General features: G+C 34.6%; 2 protein-coding genes across 5 annotated transcripts in view; one reads left to right on the top strand and one right to left on the bottom strand.

The window, feature by feature from the left end:
* The window catches only part of LOC138331600 (homeobox protein cut-like 1), a 92421-nt gene extending 72370 nt beyond the window's left edge, over positions 1 to 20051 (bottom strand). Inside the window, exon 1 of one of the 3 annotated variants that reach the window (XM_069279307.1) lies at positions 19820 to 20051. In XM_069279307.1, the coding sequence (XP_069135408.1) occupies positions 19820 to 19882 (63 nt within the window). In that variant the 5' untranslated portion in view covers positions 19883 to 20051. The remainder of the gene's footprint in view (positions 1 to 19819) is intronic. The other 2 variants (XM_069279308.1, XM_069279309.1) reach the window with 2 other exon arrangements.
* Positions 7844 to 25133, top strand: part of LOC138331601 (nucleoporin 88-like) — a 61511-nt gene continuing 44221 nt past the window's right edge. Inside the window, exons 1-3 of one of the 2 annotated variants that reach the window (XM_069279312.1) lie at positions 7844 to 7894; positions 24176 to 24345; positions 24989 to 25114. In XM_069279312.1, coding sequence (XP_069135413.1) covers positions 7859 to 7894; positions 24176 to 24345; positions 24989 to 25114 — 332 coding nt within the window. In that variant the 5' untranslated portion in view covers positions 7844 to 7858. Of the gene's footprint in view, positions 7895 to 20107; positions 20365 to 24175; positions 24346 to 24988; positions 25115 to 25133 lie in introns of those variants that run through there. The other variant, XM_069279310.1, reaches the window with a different exon arrangement.

Raw genomic sequence — 25133 nt, forward strand, 5'->3', positions numbered from 1 at the left:
TTCTATACAGGGGCAATATAATGCTCATCGTTATCTGTCTCACTCATTGGTTTAATTTACACATTACATGAACATGAATGCCTGATTAGAAGTCTAGAAACGAGAATTTTGGTTCTCATTTTCATGAAAGTTTTAGCGACCTTTAGAGTCGAAGAATTTGTGTGAACATCCATTAGTTGATAACCTTGTGGTCAGCACAGTCAGTCAGCCGTGAAACGCGTCCATAATCTGCTGATTTAACTTACTAAATAACCATGACAATCTTTTTTCCCCTTCAATTTCACATTACATGTAGCAGATGTGCGATCACTAAAAGGTCTAATGGGCCTGTTATAACAGATTTTTATAAATTCTGCAAATTTCTGCTTTTCATCTGAAATTTTTAGAACATATATCGTATATCTCAAAACATCTTAATTTTATGTTTTTAAACTAGGACAGACAGAAGATTTGTTTCTGAATAGATATATAACTTTCAACATGACAAAAGTAATTTGATAAATGTTGTTTTTTAACGATTATTTCATGAAAGCTAAGAGCAAATTTTCGAGACATTAGCATTTCACTAAGAATAGAACCATACCTTACGACGATGAGACGAGCCTCATCACACCAGCAACGGAGGAATGCAGATGTGGCAGTATCGTTACTCAGATACATGTAATATAGTTTGGATCTAGCGCGATCGGCTGGAAGTCACTGGCAATTACATGGAACAATCGCAAACTTTCTGACATAAATTCCGACAAACAATCCCAACAATGATTGCCAAGTATCTTCATCGAGACCTCAACGCAGTTGAATATTATTTGTGACATCAACAAAAGTACAGCAAACACCTTGGCGACCAATAGGTCAAAGGTCACATGATCAAGGAATCAGTATGGTCGAGAAATTCTTATATCTCAATGTATTACAATCTGGGTCAATAGATGACAATAATAAACAGCATCTTTAAAAGTAAAAAATTGTCATAAATATAAATATATATATATTGATTTATGTTCTCGAAATATCATAATTTTTTGCAAAATGGAAAGCAGCAACATTTTGTTGAGCTAACGGGAAAGGTTTTTATCGTGTATTGGGGCTGTGAATATGTGAAGAGTAGAAAGGGGGAAATTGGTGTCAGAACGTTTTATGATGTACAGAAAAGGAATATAGCAAATTGAACAGTGATCATTTCAGGTGTTGAAGGCGTCAAGAAACTTAATACCGCGGAGAAAGTTGTTTATACATTTTGGAGATGTGCATAGAAGATTATCTTATTGGACAGAAGATGGCACTGAATCGACGGTTTACTGTGGAGGATCACAGAGAAGAAATGAAAGACGACAGATATGAGTGATTTAGCTGCGTCTGCTAGTTCAGTGCCTTCAGCACAATTGTTGTAGGCGGAAGCAATTGTGACACTAACACCATTCTAACCTGTATATGGTCGGAGCTGATGGAGATCGGGCTCTCACTGCCTACTGATCAGACACATGATAGACTCTACTACACAAATCCCCATGTCATTTTTCAGCAAAATGCAATGTTAATCAGGGTAAGTTATATCAACGATGCCGAGCGGCCACGTCAGCACCGATAGATTTACCGCCGTGTCATGTGTGATGTAAGGCTTGTGTTGGCCTATCGCAGACCAATCTCACCAGTCACCTGATCAAAGATGGAGGACTGTAACCATGGTGATCAGAACCAACAAGACAGAGAACATTTATCAGTGGATTCCTTCATTCTTACTTCATTGATAGGCCCAACAAACTATCCAGAAAATATTTACCGTCTTCCTTTGAGCCTCTCAGATTGTCTCGGCTCATGACAAAGAGAGGAAGTTTATTTTGAAATCCATCGAACATACAGTAAACATACCTATTTTAGAGATGATTACATTTGACTAAAGGAAGGTTGCCAGGTACTGATTGCTGGCAAGTGTTTTTTCTATAGGTACTCCGGATTTCCTTCGCCATCTAAATAGTGTTGGAAATTAGTTGAAATTTTATAATCGATCATCAGTGTTGTGTAATTAATTAATGATTGATTAAAATCGATTATATTTGACCATGTACGTTTTCCAGAAAAATTGTACAAACTTTCTTCTACAGGCTCACGTGTTGCCATATTCCCAGGTCGCTTATGTTTTCACAAATAAAATCATACTCCTCTGAACGTTTACATTACAACATAGTGCTTATGTGCTCTTTAATTCGTTTAAACACTTGGTATTTGAAATGATATGAGTAACAACACACATAAGAGATTGATTGCGACAAGTTTTCTATGACATTTCTTGCATGTTAATTTTACTAACCAGCTAATTATACACTCTCGTTTATCATGGTATCGGGCAATTCCGACAAAACTTGATTACATACTTCTTAATCGATTAATTGGTCAAACATTCCAAACCAACGATTCTCGATGAACATGATTAATCGGAACACCACTATATATCTAAACCTGTTCTGTCCCTAAATGACCAAGGCTGTTATACTGAACCTGTCTTAGTAACCACCTCTGTATAAAGACCACCTCTGTATAAAGACCACCTCTGTATAAAGACCACCTCTGTATAAAGACCACCTCTGTATAAAGACCACCTCTGTATAAAGACCACCTGTTTATTAAGACCACTTTCTCAGGATCCCAATTGATCAATTCATATCACATTTTGACCTGTGTGTAAAGACCACTTGGTTAGAAATCACACTTTTCCTTGTCCCTTGGGTGGTCTTTGTAGACAGGTTTGTATGTTAAACTGTAATCAAACAAAACCGAACCTTACAATAGCTTGGCAGTTCATGTTAAATAGCATGGCAGTTCATGTTAAATTCAATGTCCACAATTGAATGCCAAATTCCAGCCACAGAAAACTACAGTATACTTCTGCTAAAAATATTTCTTAATCAAGTTTTATATTGGGTATCATTGTATTAAAATCATGTACCAGTGATTGTACTTTGTTCAATACAAATTCAAAACCTCATCACCCTTTTCTCCACAAGCATTGTATGGCTTCTTTGTTCAAAATACGAGATAAACAAGAATTGACTTTGGTATTTGTCTGTACACCATGAATGTCAGAAGGAATCTAAGCTGATTTTGTCAATATAACAGAAATACGATATCTCAAGTCCGCAGGACTAGGTTTTACATTGGCCCCATACTTCACTGAAAACATGCCACGCCACAATAAGTAGATCAGACACCACACACAACAAATATATCTTAGTAACCAGAGCCGGCTAAAATGATATACATCACAATGTACACTAAATCCTATAGATCTCCTATATACCTCCACAGATCCCCCTCCCTCCCTCACAATGTTCAAACCTTAATGGTTCTCCTCCCCATCTCAATGTCTCTCCTCCACTCTATATAGGACACTTCCCAGCTTTATGTCTATAATATCACCAGCCCCCCCCCCCTACTCCACCCCTGCCTTAAATGATCCTTACTCAAGCTCAAATACCCCTCTCTTTACTTGACCCCCCCCCCCAATTCCCATTATCAAAACCTCCCACTCCTCTCAAAATGTCCCTCTCCCCTAGTTAGAATATCCCTATCAATCCTAGATCAACTTGATGCCCCTTCTCCTTGCTCAATTCATCTGGCCCCCTCATTAAAAAGCTAACATGTCTTTCCCCTCTACATGAAATAGCCTCACTCCACCCCCTTAAACATCTAATGGCAGCACTGCCACAGCCCATATCCCATATAGTATTGTCTCTTAATTGGTGGCTTTATACCCCCAGATTCCCTCAACCTAAAGAGTGTCCCCTTCAAAGTGGCTGTACCCTTGCCTCCACATTGGGATCCACCCTCACTCCTCCATTGACAATATTGCTGTCCCTTCATAAAGTGGCTTTAATCCCCTCCCCTTTTATTCAACACTGTTCCCTTCAACACTGGACATCTCATTTCCTCCACAAAAACAATTAAACAAAGTCCTATCCTACAGTAGCTGTACATGTATCCCTCCCCTCCCCCAATTAAACAAATGTCCCCTCCTAAATAGGCACACTCCAACACAGATTGTCCCCTCCTCAATTGCCTGTGGGGGGATTCCCCTCCCCTCCACAAGTGTCTGTCCCTCTCCCCTTCCACATAAATATTGCCCCTTTCCCCACCTTAAAGTGACTGTTCACCCTCCTTCATACCCCCCCATAAACATTGTCTCTCCTAAAAAGATTGTCCCCTCCCCCTCCCCCAGGGTACATGTAATGTTTGCTATGAGGATAATAGAGAGAACAACTGTCAGGGCCGGAAAGAGAGCCTTCTATACATCAAATATGACTGGCCCTGTAAATCACCAATAGTGATAGGCTAATCTACACCGCCAGACATGTGCTACCAGGGAGACATGCACATCAGCCTCGCAGCTAACCCCTCCGCTGTCTAATGGGGGCTGCATGCATCACAGTCACCATTCCTCTCAATGCCTGAGATATCATTTGTATTAGGGATATGTTAGGAACAAACACTTAACATCTATAAAATGCCCTGGCAGGTTGGATTAGAGATCAGTCTGGCCAATGTCAAAGTTTTGTAACTCGGCTAGGTCATGGGATTATCATGGAGGAGTTTCAGATTTGGAGCCTGATCAGCTGTCTAAAATATCAATTACTGACCTCATTTGTCTGCCAGCTCCGGCACTGCAGCCAAAACAAAGAAACAGAGTTGTCTCCCTTTCCAATTTTATTTTTACGCCAATTACATACTAATTTTGTTGTGAAATAGACAATAGGTTGTTTATACCATAACTATAATCATTGATTTGCTCTGTAGTTTGTGGGAATATTATGTAATATTTACATTTAAATTAAAATTTGTGAATCAAAGAAGTACACATCTCCTTGTGCAAATGGTGATAATATACCACAGTTAGGCAATAAAATCACCTCATGGTTGGGGATTAAATAAACAACAGCACAACAGTTAGGCAATGCTTCTAGATTCATTATGGAGTGCCACAGTTACATCATCCAAGTTAGGCGATTCAATAGCCATGGGGTGTTGATTAAATCCTCATAAAGTTAAGCAAATGCCCTTGGGGTGGGGTATAATACAACAAATCCCAATGGTGGGGATAGTTCAAATGGCATCACAACTGTCCTCGAATTTTAAGAAGTGAAATCAGGTGATGGAATAACTCTAAGGGGAGGAGGGAGAGGGGGAGAAAGGGGGAAAGGGGGGTTAAGGTGGGAGTATGGGTGGGAACAGACTGTCTTCAACCACATTATAATTCCCTATGGTGAGGAAAGTCACCCTTCAGTCACAGTAATTAGGAGAGGTATATTTTGTACATGGTGGGAGAGGGAGGGGGGGCTTTGGATATGGCCATAACCACAAACCAAGAATTATCAATAAAGCATCGATTGAATGTGAAGGAATATATTAGTATATCTATTATAAAACTCATAGAACATTGGAGACATTAGTGATAAAGAAAAGCTTGGTGTGGACAGATTGAATAATGACCACTGTCCAGATACAACTAGTGGTCATAGATTACTAAAAGGACATTTTTGTTAGCATGACGATTAGTCAACTTGAATCATGAATTAAAATAATCTTCAATAGTCTTTCAAAAGTTTTCTTTTGAACTTAAAACTGTTTATGTTGAATTCTACCATTATATGACAGCTGATGATGATAGGTTATCTAAATTATTAACTTTGGATCTTATCTCTCATTGTTTTTGTGCTATTTTTTCTTATTTGTTTTAATACACATAAAGCTAACAACTACATGCCAACAGATTGAACAACCCCAGAAGCTGTGACCCTTGACCTTTGCTGGGATCACTGGACTAGCCAAGCCCTCCACATCATTAGTGATTTATTTGAACGAAATTTCTGGACATTGGTCAGAGGGACAATATGAAAGAGAGCTGATCATCAATTGTCCAGTATATGCTGGACAGTGACTAGACATAGCGTTCAAGCCAGTACTGCCCCAAGGCCTGTACAATATTCTACAGGCTCACAGCAGATTATCAACGACCAATCTGCGACTTATTTATTTGATACTTCAAATAGGAATATTCTTATCATCATAATCAAATCTATATTTATCTATTCTTTTAAATTGCCGTATTTATGTGAAATTGTATGTTTCATCACTTTCACGATTTCATGCAATTTTAATGGTGATTTACCCTCGTACTGACACATATCACAGTCCCTATCGTCTGGCCGATGATTTGCCCCCGCCCCTCCTACTCTCCCTTTATAATATACCCACCAATATCTCCCTGAGCCAATTTGACCAACACTAAACATTTGTTTATAATAATTATCCACTTCCTGTCTGTCCCGGGGAAACCATCAATGTCCTCACCACCACCACGAAATGACTTACAACTCCCCACTTAACATATTTATTACACATAACCCCTTTATGTTACATTGTCTAACACCATTTTTGTTACACTATTGTTTAATGGGTTTTAAAGTCTTTTGTCTATAATTAAATGACTGGTTGCCTAGTGGTCAAAATGTCTCAATATTCTACCTTTAGCCCCTCACCTTTGGGTTATGTAAAAGTTTGTAATCAATTTGTGGAAGTTGTCCGGCTTCGGTAATGACTGTCAGTTGGGTGTTTTTTCTCCAGGTACTCTGGTTTTTCTCCACTGACATAAAATCTTTATATGGCATTATTTCAATCACCCAGCTGTCTTACTAGAATAATCCACTTGTGTTTATGACTAGAAATAAACTGTACTAGATATAAGACATCACCTGTCTAAATAGACCACTACCTGTGTAAACTGTCACCTGTCTAAATAGACCACTACCTTTGTATGCTGTCATCTGTCTAAAGAGATCACTACCTGTGAAAGCCGTCACCTGTCTAAAGAGACAACTACCTGTCTGAAATGTTACTTGTCTAAAGAGGCCCCTACCTGTGTAAATTGTCACCTTTGTAAAAACACCATTACCTGTGTAAAATGTCACCTGTTTCTGTTCAGATACCACTACCTGTGTAAACTGTCACCTGTCTAAAGTGGCCACTTCATGTGTAAACTGTCACCTGTCTAAATAGTCCACTGCCTGTTTAAACTGTCACCTGTCTAAATAGTCCACTGCCTGTTCAAATTGTCACCTGTCTATATAGACCACTGTCTGTTTAACTGTCACCTGTCTAAATAGACCACTGTCTGTTCAAATTGTCACCTGTCTATATAGACCACTGTCTGTTTAAACTGTAACCTGTCTAAATAGACCACTGTCTGTTTAAACTGTCACCTGTCTAAATAGACCACTGTCTGTTTAAACTGTCACCTGTCTAAATAGACTACTGTCTGTTTAAACTTTCACCTGTCTAAATAGACTACTAGGTATTGTCCATCATTTGACATACAACTATTCCCACTCCCCATCTACAATATATATACTATATTCTCCATCATTCAGAAACTTTCAAAACCAATTCATAAAATAGAACTGAAGGATATATACTTGAAATACAGGTAAACAGTTTAATTAACTAGGAACCTATCTCGCTTCTTAATATGACATGTTGAATGTGAAAGAACAATGTCATGGCATTGTGTTGAATTCTGAATTTGCAGCTGATGTTGAATTTTAAAGTTACTAGATATAATGTTATAGTAATAATTAGGAGAGACTTTTAAACTAATTAGTTACCTGTGTAGATATTTACCTGAGCTCTAGCTCCTCCGTCGACCTGTTCTATGTGCAGGTGTGCACACCGCCCCAGGGCCTATATAAACCAATACTTGCTGGATATTTGATTCCATCTAAATTCAAATCAGATGTGGAACAGGTATAATGTGTGATGACCCAACCAATGTCACGCCTCAGTGAACGCCAACATACTGTCAGCACAGATGCTATACACTGGTCCAGTCGGTCAGCATGATCAGGTAAGTTTACCAGTCGCGGACAAGGACAATACTACGAGTTATTGACCTTCAATTGCTTGAAGCTGAAAGGGTGTCTAGTGAGACGCCCAGAACAACAATGTATATTGTCGATAGCTCATCAAAAAGAAGTTAGACTCCAGTCCCCGATAACCAGTCAACCATGACGGGGACAAATACCTGATACCTACAAATCATAGCCATCTCAATGAAGATGCGCAGATATAAATATCGGCTACCTGTGGCTGCAGGGTGGGGTTAGGCCAGCTGTGATTTGTCCGGGCTAGGGCTAGCCTCCCCTAGGGTAGGGGAATGAGGTGTCTATCTCTTCTAATAGATTGTATGGTTACACACCTACACCCCCAATCTCAGATCTCTATTGTCACTAGGTAAGGTAATAGACGAGGAATTGTTAAAGTTGAACGCCAAATTTCAATTTCCCCTCAAAATATCAAACTCTACGATAAAGATTACAGGTATAGAATGATAAGATAAATGAACAGCTTTTAAGTGATCTCACATGCAATGTGAAGAACCTATCCATTAAGGGGTCAATATATTTAATGGCTATACTCTGGTCTACAAATTAATTAAATCTTGAAAAAGGTGTAAATTTGTCTTGGAAAATTATTCTGATGCTATCCTCTCATAACTACAGAGTTTCTAATATTACAAACTGAAAACCCTCTCCCAATATACTTTTTTCATTTTTGATAAAAAAAAATTTTCATAACTGGAACTTTACTATAACATCTAATTGAATGAACAACTAGTACCTAATTGGCTTGTAATACTGAACAACAGATTTGAAGTCATTGTTTTGGCTTTTCATCGTTCTTCTTTATTACTCAACACTGTATTACCTATACAGCTACAAACAATCATCCAAACCGCAATCCTAAAACAACCTGGCATAATTTATCGAGAGAAACACAAGGCACATGTGACTCCCAGACTGTCAATGCAACCCTATATCAGGCAGCTGATTGAAAGGTCGTCAGCCAAATACCTCTATCCTAATATGGTCGTATGATTTCTATACACCACAAGGAGGAAGCCGAAGGTTTAATTTTGGCAGTGGTCCAGCGTTTAGTGGCCTGGGATGGCCCGCTTTGCTATTAAATAGATGGCTGTATCACTGGGCTATTGTGTTCTACCTGAAAACAGTTGCAAAAGAGACGAGCTTTGATACCTGCTTGATGGAGCGTGAAAGAGACGAAGAGAGCTATCTCTCCGCATCTGGTTCTTCTGGCTCAATTTACATATTTCTTCCATTGACATGCCACACGAAACTTGTAATCAGATAAGTTTCCACTGAATAGTGTATCTAATCATTATTCGCCAATGGGCTAGGTAAAGTGTATTTTCTCCCCAAATCTATAGTACCTTTAGCGGATCATCGAAGCTTAGCTAAGGTGAAATATATCCCTTGACTATTATGAACCGATGGGCTGTTTCTTTTAAATATTATTGCTGTAATTCAAACATCGCTAAACAATTCTCTTCTTGAAAATGTGACTAGTCAATTTTTCAGGAAAGTGATGGTAGATGGTTTCACAATGGGGACCAATCGCTTTAGGTTGACTCGTTTTGTACGATCGATAGACGCTGCTCTCAGTCTTGTCACTGAGAGTAGACGGTCACGAGTATCGAACACCATCAAGTCTTTGGCTGCTTCATTGTGCATGAAATATATCTATCACTGTCTCGTTGTGTGTATATAAGTAGGCCTTGATCCATCGATACATCTTTTACCTATCTTCTTCAGATAGATTGTAGTACATAACTTAATGGGGCGTAACTCCGTCTCAGAGCTTCATTGTGCATGAAACAGTCTATCAAAGAATCACTCACTCAATTATAGCTTATAATTTACCCATTGATCTCGAATTCTTTTTCAAAAAAAAACTTATTTACAAATGAAATGTTCAAATGATTTGTTGAAAATGTATTTGAAATGATGCCCGCAGATTTCACTAAGTGTGATTCTAATGTATGCAAGATAAGAGAATCTGAAAAGCCAGTAGCTATAAAACTGTGGTTTTTACGATTTCCTGTGTTAAACTATATAGCAATTTGATATTTATCTGAATCATCTATGTAATCATGGCCAAACAAAACAGCATAGCAGACTCTCTAGACTTCCATTAACTTTCTTTGTGATTGGAAATTATTGTATACGAAGAAAAACACATACAGATTTATAGATTTCTTTAGACATTTTTAACAACTATGCATTGAACTTTAGACATTTTTAACAACTATGCATTGAACTTTAAAATTTCAGTTTTAAATATGTGAACAAATTATTGAAGTGTCAAACAGTTTTACTGATTTCTTCATCAGATGAGAAATTTCACATGGTCACGCAAAGTGAAACACAAGAATTTTGCGATATTGATGTTCACAACTATATATTTTTTATTACCTAACTAAAATATTTTTTAAAAGGGCGTTACCAGAAACACATATATTATCTTATTTAGCCTTATCAGTTGTAATGTGCAATCAGTACAACTTGGCTAAGTATTAATCTATCATCAATGTGAAAATCAATATGGACACATGTTTATATACGTAGACATATGTTTTTATTTATCAGTACAATTTTTGTGAAGATTTTTACTGTTTGATTGAGTAGTGATTTACTAACAAGGAGACAGCCCTCTCGATTTGTCTAGAAAACCGTTTAATTTCACCCATTTATCATGTATTTCTGCTGGTAATCACATCAGTTATGAAGAAAAAACGTTGAAAATCTTCTCGATATACCTACTATTACCAATGGGGCGGATTGTGATCCGTCATAGGTGAATATCCATCAAAGGCAAACAAGATCATTACACACCAAATGCAATCAGTTTGGGAATGACTGATCGGGAGAAAAACTAGTCGAAACAAAAGGATTTCCAAATTAATTTGATATGCATGTTGAGTATGCAGTATAAGAACTTCTCCATCATCAAGTGATTGAACACTAAATACTTCAGGTGATCTATGATTGGAGGCCAAAGAGAGGGGAGAGGTCATCGTTAAGAAAACAAGCTGGTTTATTGGGTATTACAAAAGCTTAATAAAGGATATCAAAATAAACATCTCACTTCACCAACACCTGTCTTCTGTGGAACTGATTCAGTACTTGTTATTTTATTTTTATTTTTAAAATATAATAAATATTTCCCCCAATGAGGGCCCCTTCCAAATGATCTGCCCAAGAATTTTGAAATTGATGACCCTGTTGTCCATCTCTATCACTACATCAGGAAACAACAGCTGAAAAATTCAGTAAAAATTGAGTAAACCATAAAATTCTTGTATACTGGAAACCTGACATGAATATTAATTACAAATAAGTGTCTTTTGATCTGAAGCAGTCAGACTAGAGCGACATCTTATATACCTTATCAATGTATCGGATCGTCACACACTGGGTAAACCCTAATAATCACTAAGTCATACTTCATTTCTAAAAGCCTCATTTCTCTGCGAACATTAGAAATTGATATCCATCTTCTATCATAACGAAACACACGTTTTCCTAATTTAGATTCACCCCATGAAGTGTGTATGATGATCAATCTATATTGGCTAATTTCAATGATGATTTTGCTCTATTACTAATACAGATCCAATCTAGACCTTTCAAGAGGTTGATATGCTGTTTTACTAACCTAAAAAATCTTATGTTATCCGAAAGTGAAGACAATGTCAGAGATATCAAATTAAAATATGGGTCAAACTATAGAAGATAAAGTTGGAAATAATGTCTAAATAGGATATTTGTTTCTTAAATATGGCTCAAAGTTCGAAATATAGGTAAAGAGCAATATTCATTATATACTAGCTATAGATTGAATGCAGTTACGGCAATAAAAGAACAGACAGAAAAATTCCTGATGCAGAAAAAGAATAAAAAATGCTCTTTCTTTCTTTTCTTCTTTCTCTACCTGGGGGACAAATATGTACTAATTATAATAGTGATCCTTTAAAGACATAAATGATGCAGATTCAGAAATTAAGTGATTTCGCGATGACCTCAGTAGGTAAACAAAGTCACAAGAAACATTGCTATTATATGGCATAGCCTAAGTCTGGTATTGTTGCTTGGTGTGATTATTGCGGTAGATCACTTCAGCCTTAGAGATGATGTCAGGCAGGCTGAGAAAAGGAAGTAGAATCAGATCCACATAAACGTTTTAACATATTGCCTTTTGTTATGTAGATTTAGCCGTATTAGACCCTTGATTGGGCCCGTTTCTTTGTTTATACCACTCTGACTGAAATTGATACTTAACAAAAACCCGTTGGATTGCAGAGGAAAAGAGCTGATAATTTGTAGACAAAGCGTTTGTCGCGCGTCGAACTCTGTTGTCTGTATTACTAGCCCCGATCTGTGAGACGTTGTTCTATAACCGATACCAACTGTAGAAATTTGATCGCAATGATTGAATGTAGGAGAGTTGGGGTCCTTAATGTGTTATCGCCCTGACCTATAACATAGCTTTTTGCTGGGAGACTGAGTGGCCTAGCTCTCTCTCGGCTCCAAATTATATGTATATATAATGTTGACTCAATGTACATACAGATAAGGCAGTGTGATGCTGTGGAACTCTGACAGAGAAAGCCAGGCCTGACTCAATGATGGCTACATCAATGGAGAATTCTTATTGTCTCCCTGACCGACCCAGACAGCTTTCACATATCTCTCATTTGATTTTAATCATTTCTCACAATCTCTCACATTAACATGTACCATCTCTCACATCAACCTGTACCATCTCTCACATTAACATGTACCATCTCTCACATTAACATGTACCATCTCTCACATCAACATGTACCATCTCTCACATCAACATGTACCATCTCTCACATTAACATGTACCATCTCTCACATTAACATGTACCATCTCTCACATTAACATGTACCATCTCTCACATTAACCTGTACCATCTCTCACATTAACCTGTACCATCTCTCACATAAACATGTACCATCTCTCACATTAACATGTACCATCTCTCACATTAACATGTACCATCATTCACATCAACCTGTACCAGCTCTCACACATTTTTTTATCATTTTTACAATACCTCTGATAATGTAACTTTTTACAAACTTATATTACTTCTCACACACACTTTTAACATCTCTCATCTTCACTTATGCCATCTCACATACTATTTTTATCATTTTCACACTTCTTATCATATTTTGATTACTACCTACAAACTTATATTAGTTCTAACACTAAGTTGTATTATCTCAATTCTCTCACACAAATTTGTATCATCTCCCACATTAACTTATACACTCGAGCTCTCTCACACACTTGTATCATCTCTCACACAAACTTGTATCATATCTCACACAAACTTGTACCATCTCTCACACAAACTTGTATCATATCTCACACACACTTGTATCATCTCTCACACAAACTTGTATCATCTCTCACACAAACTTGTATCATCTCTCACACAAACTTGTACCATCTCTCACACAAACTTGTATCATCTCTCACACACACATTTGTATCATCTCTCACACAAACTTGTATCATCTCTCACACAAGCTTGCATCATCTCTCACACAAACTTTTACCATCTCTCACACAAATTTGTATCATATCTCACACAAACTTGCATCAACTATCACACAAATTTGTATCATCTCTCACACAAACTTGTATTATCTCTCACACAAACTTGTATCATCTCTCACACAAACTTGTATCATCTCTCACACACACATTTGTATCATCTCTCACACAAACTTGTATCATCTCTCACACAAGCTTGCATCATCTCTCACACAAACTTTTACCATCTCTCACACAAATTTGTATCATATCTCACACAAACTTGTATCAACTATCACACAAATTTGTATCATCTCTCACACAAATTTGTATCATATCTAACACAAACTTATATCATCTCTCACACAAACTTGTATCATCTCTCACACAAACTTGTATCATCTCTCATATAGGTTTTTTACAATTCCTTGTACCAATGACTCTATCAAATTGTATCATGTCTCTCAAATTAGAACTTGTATTAATTATCTCTCATACAAAAAAATTACACAAACCTTAGCAGCTAATAGGCAAACTTGTATCCTCTCTCACACAAATCAATCTTGTTCTATCTCTCACATACAAACTTGTATAATACGTTACACAACAACTTGTCTTAATTATCTCTCACACAAACTTAAATCAATTCTCAGTTTTGAATATAAACTTGAATGATTTCTAAACCACAATCTTGTATTATTTGTGCCAATAAACAACAATTTTTGTATTAAGTGAGAAGTGTGATACATATATACACATCATTTTTACAGAACCCCATACATACTTGGTATCAGGTTTTAAACCAGTTTATGTTACTTACAATCTCTTGGTATATATCCTTCAGTTTACTATCTTATCTTGGATTTAACGCTCAAAATGCATTTCATGAACTTCATTGATAAAATCTTTGATTTCACAAAGTGTCAATATTAATAGTTTGTACTGAAAAACACGGCTTATATATCAGGTGTCAACATTTTTGCAGGGATGGTAACTTAGATAAGACACAATTTCATGTATAGAAAAATAGCTAAATTGATAATGTAGATCAATATTGAATATTAAGTTGTTGTTTATAGCTATTTTCATTTTACACCAATATAAAATTATATCTATCAAAATATGGTAGTAAGTTCTATGATACAACAGTTTCATATGTCTCTGATTATCTCCCCTGTCTAGACAATTATTCCATATTCAGTTATCTACCCTGTTTAATCGATTACCTTATAAGTAAAGTAACCTCCCTTAGCTAATCAATTATTCAACATTCAAAATTATCTTCAATGTCTAGACAATTATTCAGTAATTAGAGTTACCTACCAAGTAGACAATAATTAAATATTTAAAGTTATCTCCCTTGAGTTGTTAATTCAACAACTGATGTTTAGCATTATCTCCCCTTTAGTTAGTTTTGTTCTTTTCCAAAAGAATTAGATGTAGCAAGAAATCATTCTGAATTTTATTTTTTGGGTTTTTTTTTCACAATCCCTTTGGAGATTCTTTATCCTTTTGGGTAATACATTTTTTCTTCCAAATTGGATGTTTTAACACAAAAAAGTGATTATGCATTTTTGAACAAAATCTGTACTATACAGACGTTGGCAATATTTTTGAGTTTTTATTAAGATACAAATCTTGCTGATCGAGAACAGCCATCTAATCTTCGCCCCCTGCAGGAGCTAATGCATATATATTTGATACAATGTGAAATGTCCATTTAAATAATACCATTAATGCATTTGATGAAACACAGATTCTTATTTTGTGGGGGCTAAAAAAAGCAGCAAGAAAAATCAAGCAAAAGAACCAAACATCTCTAGTACACATTGTCAAATTCTTTTCCATTAATTCAAAAAAAATAAATCAAGAGAGAGAGACTGCAAGATCAAAATGGAGATAAATTTGTTCATCGGTAATATTTCTTCAGAGAACAGCATCCTATATATCTTTGACAGATATAGAAAACCATTATGTATATGTATATATCTGACTGTTGTGGTAGGTGATGTTAAACAGACAGGAAATGCTGTGTGTGTATGTTTCTGACAGTACATACAGACTGGCTCTACCCAATAGCCTTCGTCAATAAATCAATACTCGCTCTACACTTATATTTACACCAGATCCGATGATTACTCTGGAGATCAGAATAAAATCAATAGTAACCTTATTCCGGTTGTCTGACATCTATTAGCATACTGGTAACTAAAACCAGACATTTCCCAGTCTTTATGATAAAATTCACATTTTCCATTGTTTATGATAATTAAATAGTTTACATATTCCATTGTTTATGATAAATAAATAAGTTTACATTTCCCATGATAAATAAATAAGTTTACATTTCCCATTGTTTATGATAAATAAATAAGTTTACATTTCCCATTGTTTATGATAAATAAATAAGTTTACATTTCCCATTGTTTATGATAATCAAATAGTTTACATTTTCCATTGTTTATGATAATCAAATAGTTTACATTTTCCATTGTTTATGATAAATCAATAAGTTTACATTTCCCTTTTTTTATGATAAATCAATAAGTTTACATTTCCATTGTTTATGATAAATAAATAAGTTTACATTTTCCATTGTTTATGATAAATAAATAAGTTTACATTTTCCACTGTTTATGATAAATAAATAGTTTACATTTTTCATTGTTTATGATAATTAAATAGTTTACATTTTCCATTGTTTATGATAAATCAATAAGTTTACATTTCCCATTGTTTATGATAAAAAAAATAAGTTTACATTTCCAATTGTTTATGATAAATACCTATATTTACATTTTTCATTGTTTAAGATAAATACTAAGTTTGTATTTCCCATTTTTTTTAAATAAATAAGTTTTCCCAATCCTAAAAAGGACATATTAGTCCCACAATGCGCAACTTTAATGTTATGAGCTACAATTTCATCAATGACTACGACTAATTTCTTGATCATAGTTTTTTTTATATTGATGCATGAATCAATTATGCTGCAATCATGCTGTGTTGCAAATATTTTTTCTGAATTTCTTGTGAAAAATTAAATATGTATTTCCACAAATGTCCTTTGTGGAATCAGGTTGGAAGTATGCAGTAAGCAAGATTTCAAAGGTCTGTAAGACATTGCAAGTGGATTACACCCAAAATATTGTGAAATATAATCAATGCTGTGTTTTTGAAACCTTTTGTAGAAATAATTCTACAACTCATCTAAAATAACCTAGTAAAACAAATTTGATTTTTTTTTAAAATGTAATTGACAACTAATAGTGGTTAATAATGAAACATATGCTTATATTCTATAATTATCAAACTTAAAAAACTTGGATGTCATTTCTACGTATTGATCTTCTTTCTACAATTTCCAGAGAATATTGCTTAATTTTTGTCAGTGAGAAATTTTTGTTACCAGAACAAAATAATTTTTCAACTTTATTCTAAAACTTTTATTCACATTTTTGGATGTGCAGTTAGCTATAAAGATTAGAAAGGATGTCACAGACTCTGTTGTCAATGTAAGTTTGTGATCTATAATGTAAACTATTCCCAGAAAGATGCAGCAACCACGTAAAATCAATATCATAAACAGTCTATAATCAATATTCTATTATATACCGTAACATTGCCAAATCCTTCACAAAATCATGCAAATAATTACATGATTGTCGATAAAAGCTATTAAAATATGATACAATGCATAATTCTGTAAACAATAGTCACTCGTTTGGCAAGCAATTATAATCAATACCTTTAAAATTGAAAACAAAATGGTGAATAATAATAACCAAATTTAAAACAGATTTTATTGATTTTCGTATCCAAAGATCAATTCCCATTAACTATCAATCAATAATTTTCTAGTCTAATAATTTCCATTAAGTCTCTACATATGAAATTGTTTGTGTAAAATGCTTCATCAACTCTTTTTCAATTCTGAAAACTTTCTGAAAATATTTTGTAATCTAGTTACGACTAATTAGCAGATCATCTCCAAGCCCAAGACTCTCATTTAAGTGACAAAAGATTCATAATCAACTTCACATAATAAGCATCCCTCAGTGTCCCAATAAGCTGTTAGCACCTCTCCTCCTTTTGGAGATCACAATTTCACTGACCTCAAATTAAATACAGACTGAAACTAAACTGTTTAGGTGTCTCCATTTGATTTCTTCTGCAAATTGATTAATTTTGTACTTTGTGAAATATTTTTTTGAAAGGTTAGTCCTAATTTTGTCTTATTAAGTCCCCCCCCACTCGCTTATTTTAAGAGCCCTGCATGTGTGCTTATTGTGTAGAATATGGTATACAGTATGCAATACTCTGGCAGGGTATACCGTACGTTTGTATAATTCGACGAGTAGAAAAAAAAAATGCTGTCTCTTCTATCTTTCTTACTTAAGTTGGGGGGAAATGATCTTAATGACCTGTTTGAGCAACTATCGATTTTAAAATTGTGCTCATTGGATTAAAGTGCGATTTTATAAACAAAATCTCTCAACGTGTAAACTAATTATTTGTTACTGTTCACAGTAAATCTTCAATCTACAGAGAGAATAATAGAAAACAAATATATTTTTATCTTTGGCCTTAGACATATATATACATTAGACATGTTATGGATTTCTGTACTGAAATGATTTTTATAAATCAATAAATGCTGTTACATCAAAATTGTATTGGACTACTCTCAACTATGAAATAATCAGCATCAGGATTTAAATAATCAAAATCAATATAGATGCATGAAAAATCTCTATTTGCGTTCATATGGCGGGGAGTCGATCTTTCTCTGTCTTCTGATCAATACCGGGGCATATATTCTTCATAAGCAATTTGAAATTGTGGCCCCTCATGTCACAGTTCTGGATCAATACTACCGCGATCAATAATGGTAACCCAATTTGTTCTCCTAACAAATTTAGATCATGATTAATGGGAGAGAGAAAGACATTTCAAAAGAGGAATAAAATCAATAGAAGCATTGTCATAAAAAGAAAATATTGATTTTAGCATGTGAGCATGTCTGCTAAGAGACATCACTTCTGATGATGGTAGAGTATGTATAGATTGTGTATACTACAATACTGTAGTACTTAATACATACTTTCCTCAGATATAGTCATCTCTTGTTTATTCACAGCAGATCTTATTGTATATATGGTATGTTAATTTACCAAATACACAACAATAACAAATATTGAACAATACACACATTAAAATCTAAATTTAACAGATCAATATTTGATGTTAATGATTTGAAATTAAATATATTATACAAGTTTGTGAATATACTGACCATTTTCAATATTCTTAAAAATTTTAATGGAAATTTATATGAACATACAGATATTACAGAAAGAATATAATGCATTAGCTTCTATAAAATCAAAGCATAATTGATTTATTTCTTTACTTTTTTTCCTGTGAAATGATTTTTTTCTTAAATGTGAATTGTTTAATATCTTTAAAACAATAAAAAAAAATCAAGAACATTAATAATTTTTTTGAAGATCAAAAGCTTTTCTTAATTCTGAAAATAAATCTATTGTTCATCAAAAATCTTCAAGATTCAAGTAGAAACGTCTGTCCAAGAAAATGGAAGACAATTTTTGAAAATTATTTTTATTTATTTTTCATAATGAAGCAACTATAATAAAATTGTTTTTTTTAATAACAACATGTCAATCAATCCTATTATTAATACATCACAACAAACCAATAAAGCAACAAAGTTATACGTATCCACATGTATGTGTGCTACAATGTTCAATACACTAAGTTCCCATGTGTATTGTCCTCACTGTTTACATATTATTTAAAGGTCCTAAAACCCAAACAAATCGTGGCCTCATTTTACTGTCTGTAAATGACATGACTCGACCTAATCTCTGTATGTACCCATAGGCAGACTAAGTTTGGCCGTAGCTCGCTTCGCGCCCGATTAATTCCACACACCGACATCATCCTCATCACCCAATAGGCAATACATATTGTCCGACTTCAACATGTTCCAATGTTGTCAGCTGGATAAGCCATCGTCAACTCAAAACTTTTCTAACTTTTACATATAAGTGCTGTTTACGAAATAAATCGACTTATTTTATAACGAGTTTTATGGAGACAAAAGAACGTCTGCTTCAGCTGCAAAGCATGATCACTCCGCCATATTGATCTATAGCTGATAGCCTAATACACAATATTCAATATAGTCGGTAGAAACTTGGATAAAGTAGCGCACAACTTCAGATCTGAAACAAAACATGTCTTTCTAGCGTGTCTAATATACTTCTGGTGTTTGTTTGAATATGGTAATAGCAACAAATTAAAGAAAAATCAAAGTTACCTGCAGTTCTTGTAGATCGAAGTCTTTCCAATACTGACACATCGACTGCACTCCCGCAGCCATCTTGAACGGGATTATAGCCCCGATCGATTGATCACATGACTAGCCGAAATCGAAGATACTCTCTAAACCAAAACTTTAATCCTGGCTCTGTCTCTTTCTCTACATTGAGCTGTGCAGATAATTTTTAGAATAGTCCAAAGTTTATATCCATCTTTAAAGGAAAGGGAAGTTCAGCATAACATGGGAAAGTTTCAAAGCGAGAGAAACAACAAATCAGCGAGCGAATATAATCGAGGCTACGTTCCAAGATGGCGGGTGTTGACAATTGGCGCACATGTTTGAATGATCATTCGTTTTGTAAACAATTGCGCGAAAATAATGCCAAAGATTCAAAACAGAAGCGTAGCAGTGCATCGAAAGGTCTCACTGCTATTCAGGGCAGCGATTTATACATTTGGGATAGCTTCGCATCCCACCTAGTCTTCTATAATCTCAAGAATCTTTTGCCAGAATGTGTGGACCGAGAGAGGAATCGAGCCCAGGTATTCACTCCGCAGCCGTGATAGCATCATCGTAGTCGCATAATGGTCTGATCGAGACGCTCACAATGTGATGATTATTTAATAATCTTTTTGAGGGAGGATCCGTTGCACTCTTACTGGCTTATGTTTTCTAAAAAATACCATGCATTTATGCCATTACATTTCGTAAGGAAAATGAAAGTTACTGATCATGTGATCAAGAAATGAAGAAATGCTGTTTTAAAATCAAGCTTCAATATGAATTGCATTGGAAAATCAATAATAGCTAATAAACTGGTGGACTGCATAATCATAACCAGACACTTAATTAATAAACCTGTTAAGGACTTCTTTATAGATATCCAATTAATATAATTTAACATTATATGCTAACTTGAAATGGTTTATGGGCCTATGATGATATAACAGTATTAAAACTATAACTAATATGACTGAAGGAATAGCCTTAAAGGGCGCCGCCAGATGTTTCAGTTACCATTAATTATGCACTGTTAAAAGGTTCAATTTAATATGGAAATAATGGACCAGAATTCTCTGTTTATTTTTTGTTCATATATTCACACTCTATCCTTGTCCCAAAACACCCATTTGAGAAGGAAATCCACATTGGAGAAGGAAGAAAATTTTATTTCCATAACAGATATTCCGTTTTTGGTCAGCTGATTTTATTTGAAGGTGGTCTTTCATTTGAACGCTTGCAAATATTGAGAAATAGCACTGAACTTCTGCCGGATGAAGATTACGTTCGTCGGATCATAAAAGCGTTTGAAACGCTTGATTATATAATGAGCTCATTTCAAAGCATCGCATTCATGCTGATGGGATTTTTTACAGTGGGTAAAATAATGGCGGCCCCAAACTGTAGCTGTCAGTGGAAAGGATTGAATTTTGAAGATTTGATTTTTTTTTCTTATATTTTCATGTGTGTGTTACCTTAGCAGTGCTTCGCATTTCGTGCCCTTTGGGCACGAAGGGCTACGCCCTTATAAGGTATATCCACTTTATGTATCAGATTCAGGGCATTCAGTACACTATTAAGAGTATGTTTTTGACTCCCAAAAATCAGATTTGAAACTTGAATAACCAATTTGAAGCATTTGTCTTTAATAGTCTTGTTTTGACTCTCCAGATTTCTGGGAAATTGTTATTTGAATCCTAAATCTGATAAAAGTCAAAGGTCAACTGGATGCCCTGAGATTTGATTTATTTTTAATTTTCATGCACGTCATAATTCTTTCATGATCAGTTGAAAAAAAAAGATATTTACGATAATTTTCTATGATGATCCCAAATATTGTTTGCTTTGTTCATGAATCATTTGTGATATTTTCACAAAACTTTGCATATCCATGTACTGCTGTTAATTGTCTATCTACATTATTTTCGTTTAATGGAACCTTTAAAAATGTAAAACATTAGCCAGTATAAAAAAATGTAATTGTCTATTTCCCATCCTCACTTTCTTCGTTACGAGGCTAAATGCTTGTTGATGACGGCTTTAATGATATGTTGGCAGTAGTACCAAACGGTGGATTTATCTGTGGAACATTCAGTGATTCAGTGACTTCATTTGATTTATATCGTCTTGTGTGCCAAATTAATCTGGCAAACACAGCATCTATTCATCAGTTTATTATAATGAGAAATGTAAGATTTTTTTCTTCTTACATATTTCCTGGCACCTGATGTTGTTATGGAACAAGGTCAATATTTCATGTTTTTATGAAGTTTGCCATTTATAAGTTATTCATTGACAAAATGTCACAATCAGTTATCAAAATTAACATCTTTGGAGATTAAATGTTTTTAACTGGAAATTAAAGTGAACAAACAAGAAAAATTAGGCCCAATTCCCAGTGCAAAATAGTATACTATGATTTTTTACAGTTGATCAAGTTTATTTTCACAATTACTTTTGGGTGAAATAAAAAAGAAAAGAAAAGCCAAGAATTGAAAGAAAGTAAACAAAACACAAATATCAACACATAACAAGATGACTGATGTTGTGTGGACAGCTGAGAATGAGCTGCGTTTGTAATATTTTGCTTTTTCATGATTTTCACAATTCTAAAGGCCCCATCCCCATTCAGTTTCACACACAAGTAAGTGAGAAAGAACCCTGAGACTTTATTATAACAGTAGTAAATTCATAACCACAAAATTTATTTAAAGAGACATTTACCTAAATAAACCTTGAAAGTTTTAGTAAAATACACATTAACAATGTGCTAGATTACTTACTTTAATATATTACATTTATAATATATGTCAAATGAAATAATTTAAAGGAAATTCCATATTTCTATATTTTGGAATGGTCCGGTCGAGAAAAGGCTGGGTGAAATAAAAATAGTTGAACTTAATAAGAGAAAAACCTCCCTTTGCAGTGGCCTGTAAAATAAAAACATTTGTTTTGCTTTCAATTTATATAATTCTAACACGAAAAACAAATTGTTTATAACAGATACTAACAAATATGGCTTACACTTCATATATCAACAATCATAAATTTCAAAAGCTTTATAAGAATACGCCAAATGATTGTTCTTTGTCATGTCCGAAACTTTGCTGTTCATTATAGTCTTGCTTTCGTCCAACTTTCGTTTTGTATGCCAGATATAGAATATCATGATCTTTTTTTTTTTCCAAATATTTGTGGTTGCAGGTATTCATTATGTTTATTTGATGTTATATAAATAACCAATCATTTTAATGAAACCACCAATAAATATCTCAAAATTATATCTATGTGTCAGAACAACTTTGTCCCTTTAAAAAAAATTGAATTAAGTTTATATTTTAACATAACTGAATTCATAACCTTAGAATTAATTTTGAAAAAAAGTCCTAAAATTGATCCCTAATTTATAAACAGTTTAGTTGATAACATAAAAAAAAAAATAATATACAATAAAAAATCTGTTACATCATATAATTTGTGTTTGCTTTTATGCTAAATTTTACGTAGGTTCTGTAGGTATTTGTCACTCTTGTAAACTACTAAAGTTATCAAGCTCTAATTAGGATGTTGTCATTCAAATATAGTAACATAGCTTTAAACTTTACCTGAGCTCATCGATTGCCTGAGGGCTTTTGATTGTGGGCAAAGGGAGATAATTTGGTTCTTTGCAAAATTCAGCATCTCTACTTACTAGTGTTTATTGAACTAAATGTTTAATAGATTGATCTTTTTACACAAAATATAATTAAATAGTTCATTTACACACATACCAGGTATATGAATTCATTATCATTAGTCAGAACTTGGAATCTTACTACATTTTCAACCCAAAAAGTGCCCAAACATTGAGAACCGAAGGGTGCTTAATAGGACCAACTTAGTGCTGACATTTTACATAATTATTGCAACGATCAATTCACAAAGAATAATTATATAGAGAAATCCTCACAGTTTCATAGTTTCAATTTAACTTTTATCAAAGTAAAATTGATGTTGTTATATCTGAAAATGAGAAAACACTTGTAGACCACTGATTTTTAAACTGAAGGCAACAGATGAGACAGGTAGTTTAGTCCATTGATTAACATCAAAATAATTGTATAACTGTACAGTTTATGGTTTTAAGCTGGACATTGCTCTCTGTAATCTTCAAAGGAAGTGTCTGTACATACAGGCCTGTGATTGGTCAGAGGTTTTCTTTCTCCTGAACTTCTATTTTGCTATGACATAGCCCAGTGTGTATATTACGACAGTGACAGTAACTCCTGGAATGTAGAGGATGAACTAATGATTGATTATGAAATTATTACTAGTTCATAACTCTTAATAATTTACATTTTGTGTTTTTAGATCCTTCTGTGTTCCAATGCTCCAAGATTTGAAGTTGAATTTTTGACCTTTAACCCCAGTGGCAGTCTAGTCGCCTTATGGGGACAGGGTGGGATCACAGTTTTAGAGCTACCAAAACGCTGGGGCAGATATGCTGAACTGGAAGGAGGCAAACCATCCATAACCTGCAAGTAAGTATACCAGAGAGATAAAGGTAAAGCCTTTGTTGCCTACAAGTATATGTATGTATGTACACTTTCGAAGAGGCCTTTACACAAAGCTGGAAGGATACTGGGAAACCCTCCAGATTCAGAGAATGAGGCAAATCATCAATAACCTTCAATAAGCTTCAGTAGATGAAGGATAAACCCTTCATATCCTTCAAGCATGTACAGTGTACACCAAAATTGATGGGATATGGGCAAATTCTCCATATCCTGCAACTAAGTACACTGAAATTGATGGTATATGGACAAATTCCCCATATCCTGCAAGGAAGTACACCAAAGTTGATGGGATACACCGAAATTGATGGGATATGGACATATCCTGTGAGTAAATACACCAAAATTGATAGGATATGGACAAATTCTCCATATCCTGTGAGTAAGTACACCAAAATTGATAGGATATGGACAAATTCTCCATATCCTGTGAGTAAGTACATCAAAATTGATGGGATATGGACAAATTCTCCATATCCTGTGAGTAAGTACACCACAATTGATGGGATATGGACAAATTCTCCATATCCTGCAAATGAGTACACCAAATACACAATTCTATTCTATGTATTTCATTACTGCTATATAATACAATGTCTATGTGTTTCAGGTCAATTAGTGTTGCCTGTCATTTCTTTGCGAGCCACAAGGAAGCAGGACTCCAACAGGTCTTGTGGCATCCTGGCAGTGAGACAGATACACATCTGGCTTTTCTGTCCTCAAACGGTGTTCTAAGGTAGGTATCCAAAGTGTCC

This window comes from Argopecten irradians, chromosome 9, assembly GCF_041381155.1.
Source record: "Argopecten irradians isolate NY chromosome 9, Ai_NY, whole genome shotgun sequence".
NCBI classification, from domain to species: Eukaryota; Metazoa; Mollusca; class Bivalvia; order Pectinida; family Pectinidae; genus Argopecten; species Argopecten irradians.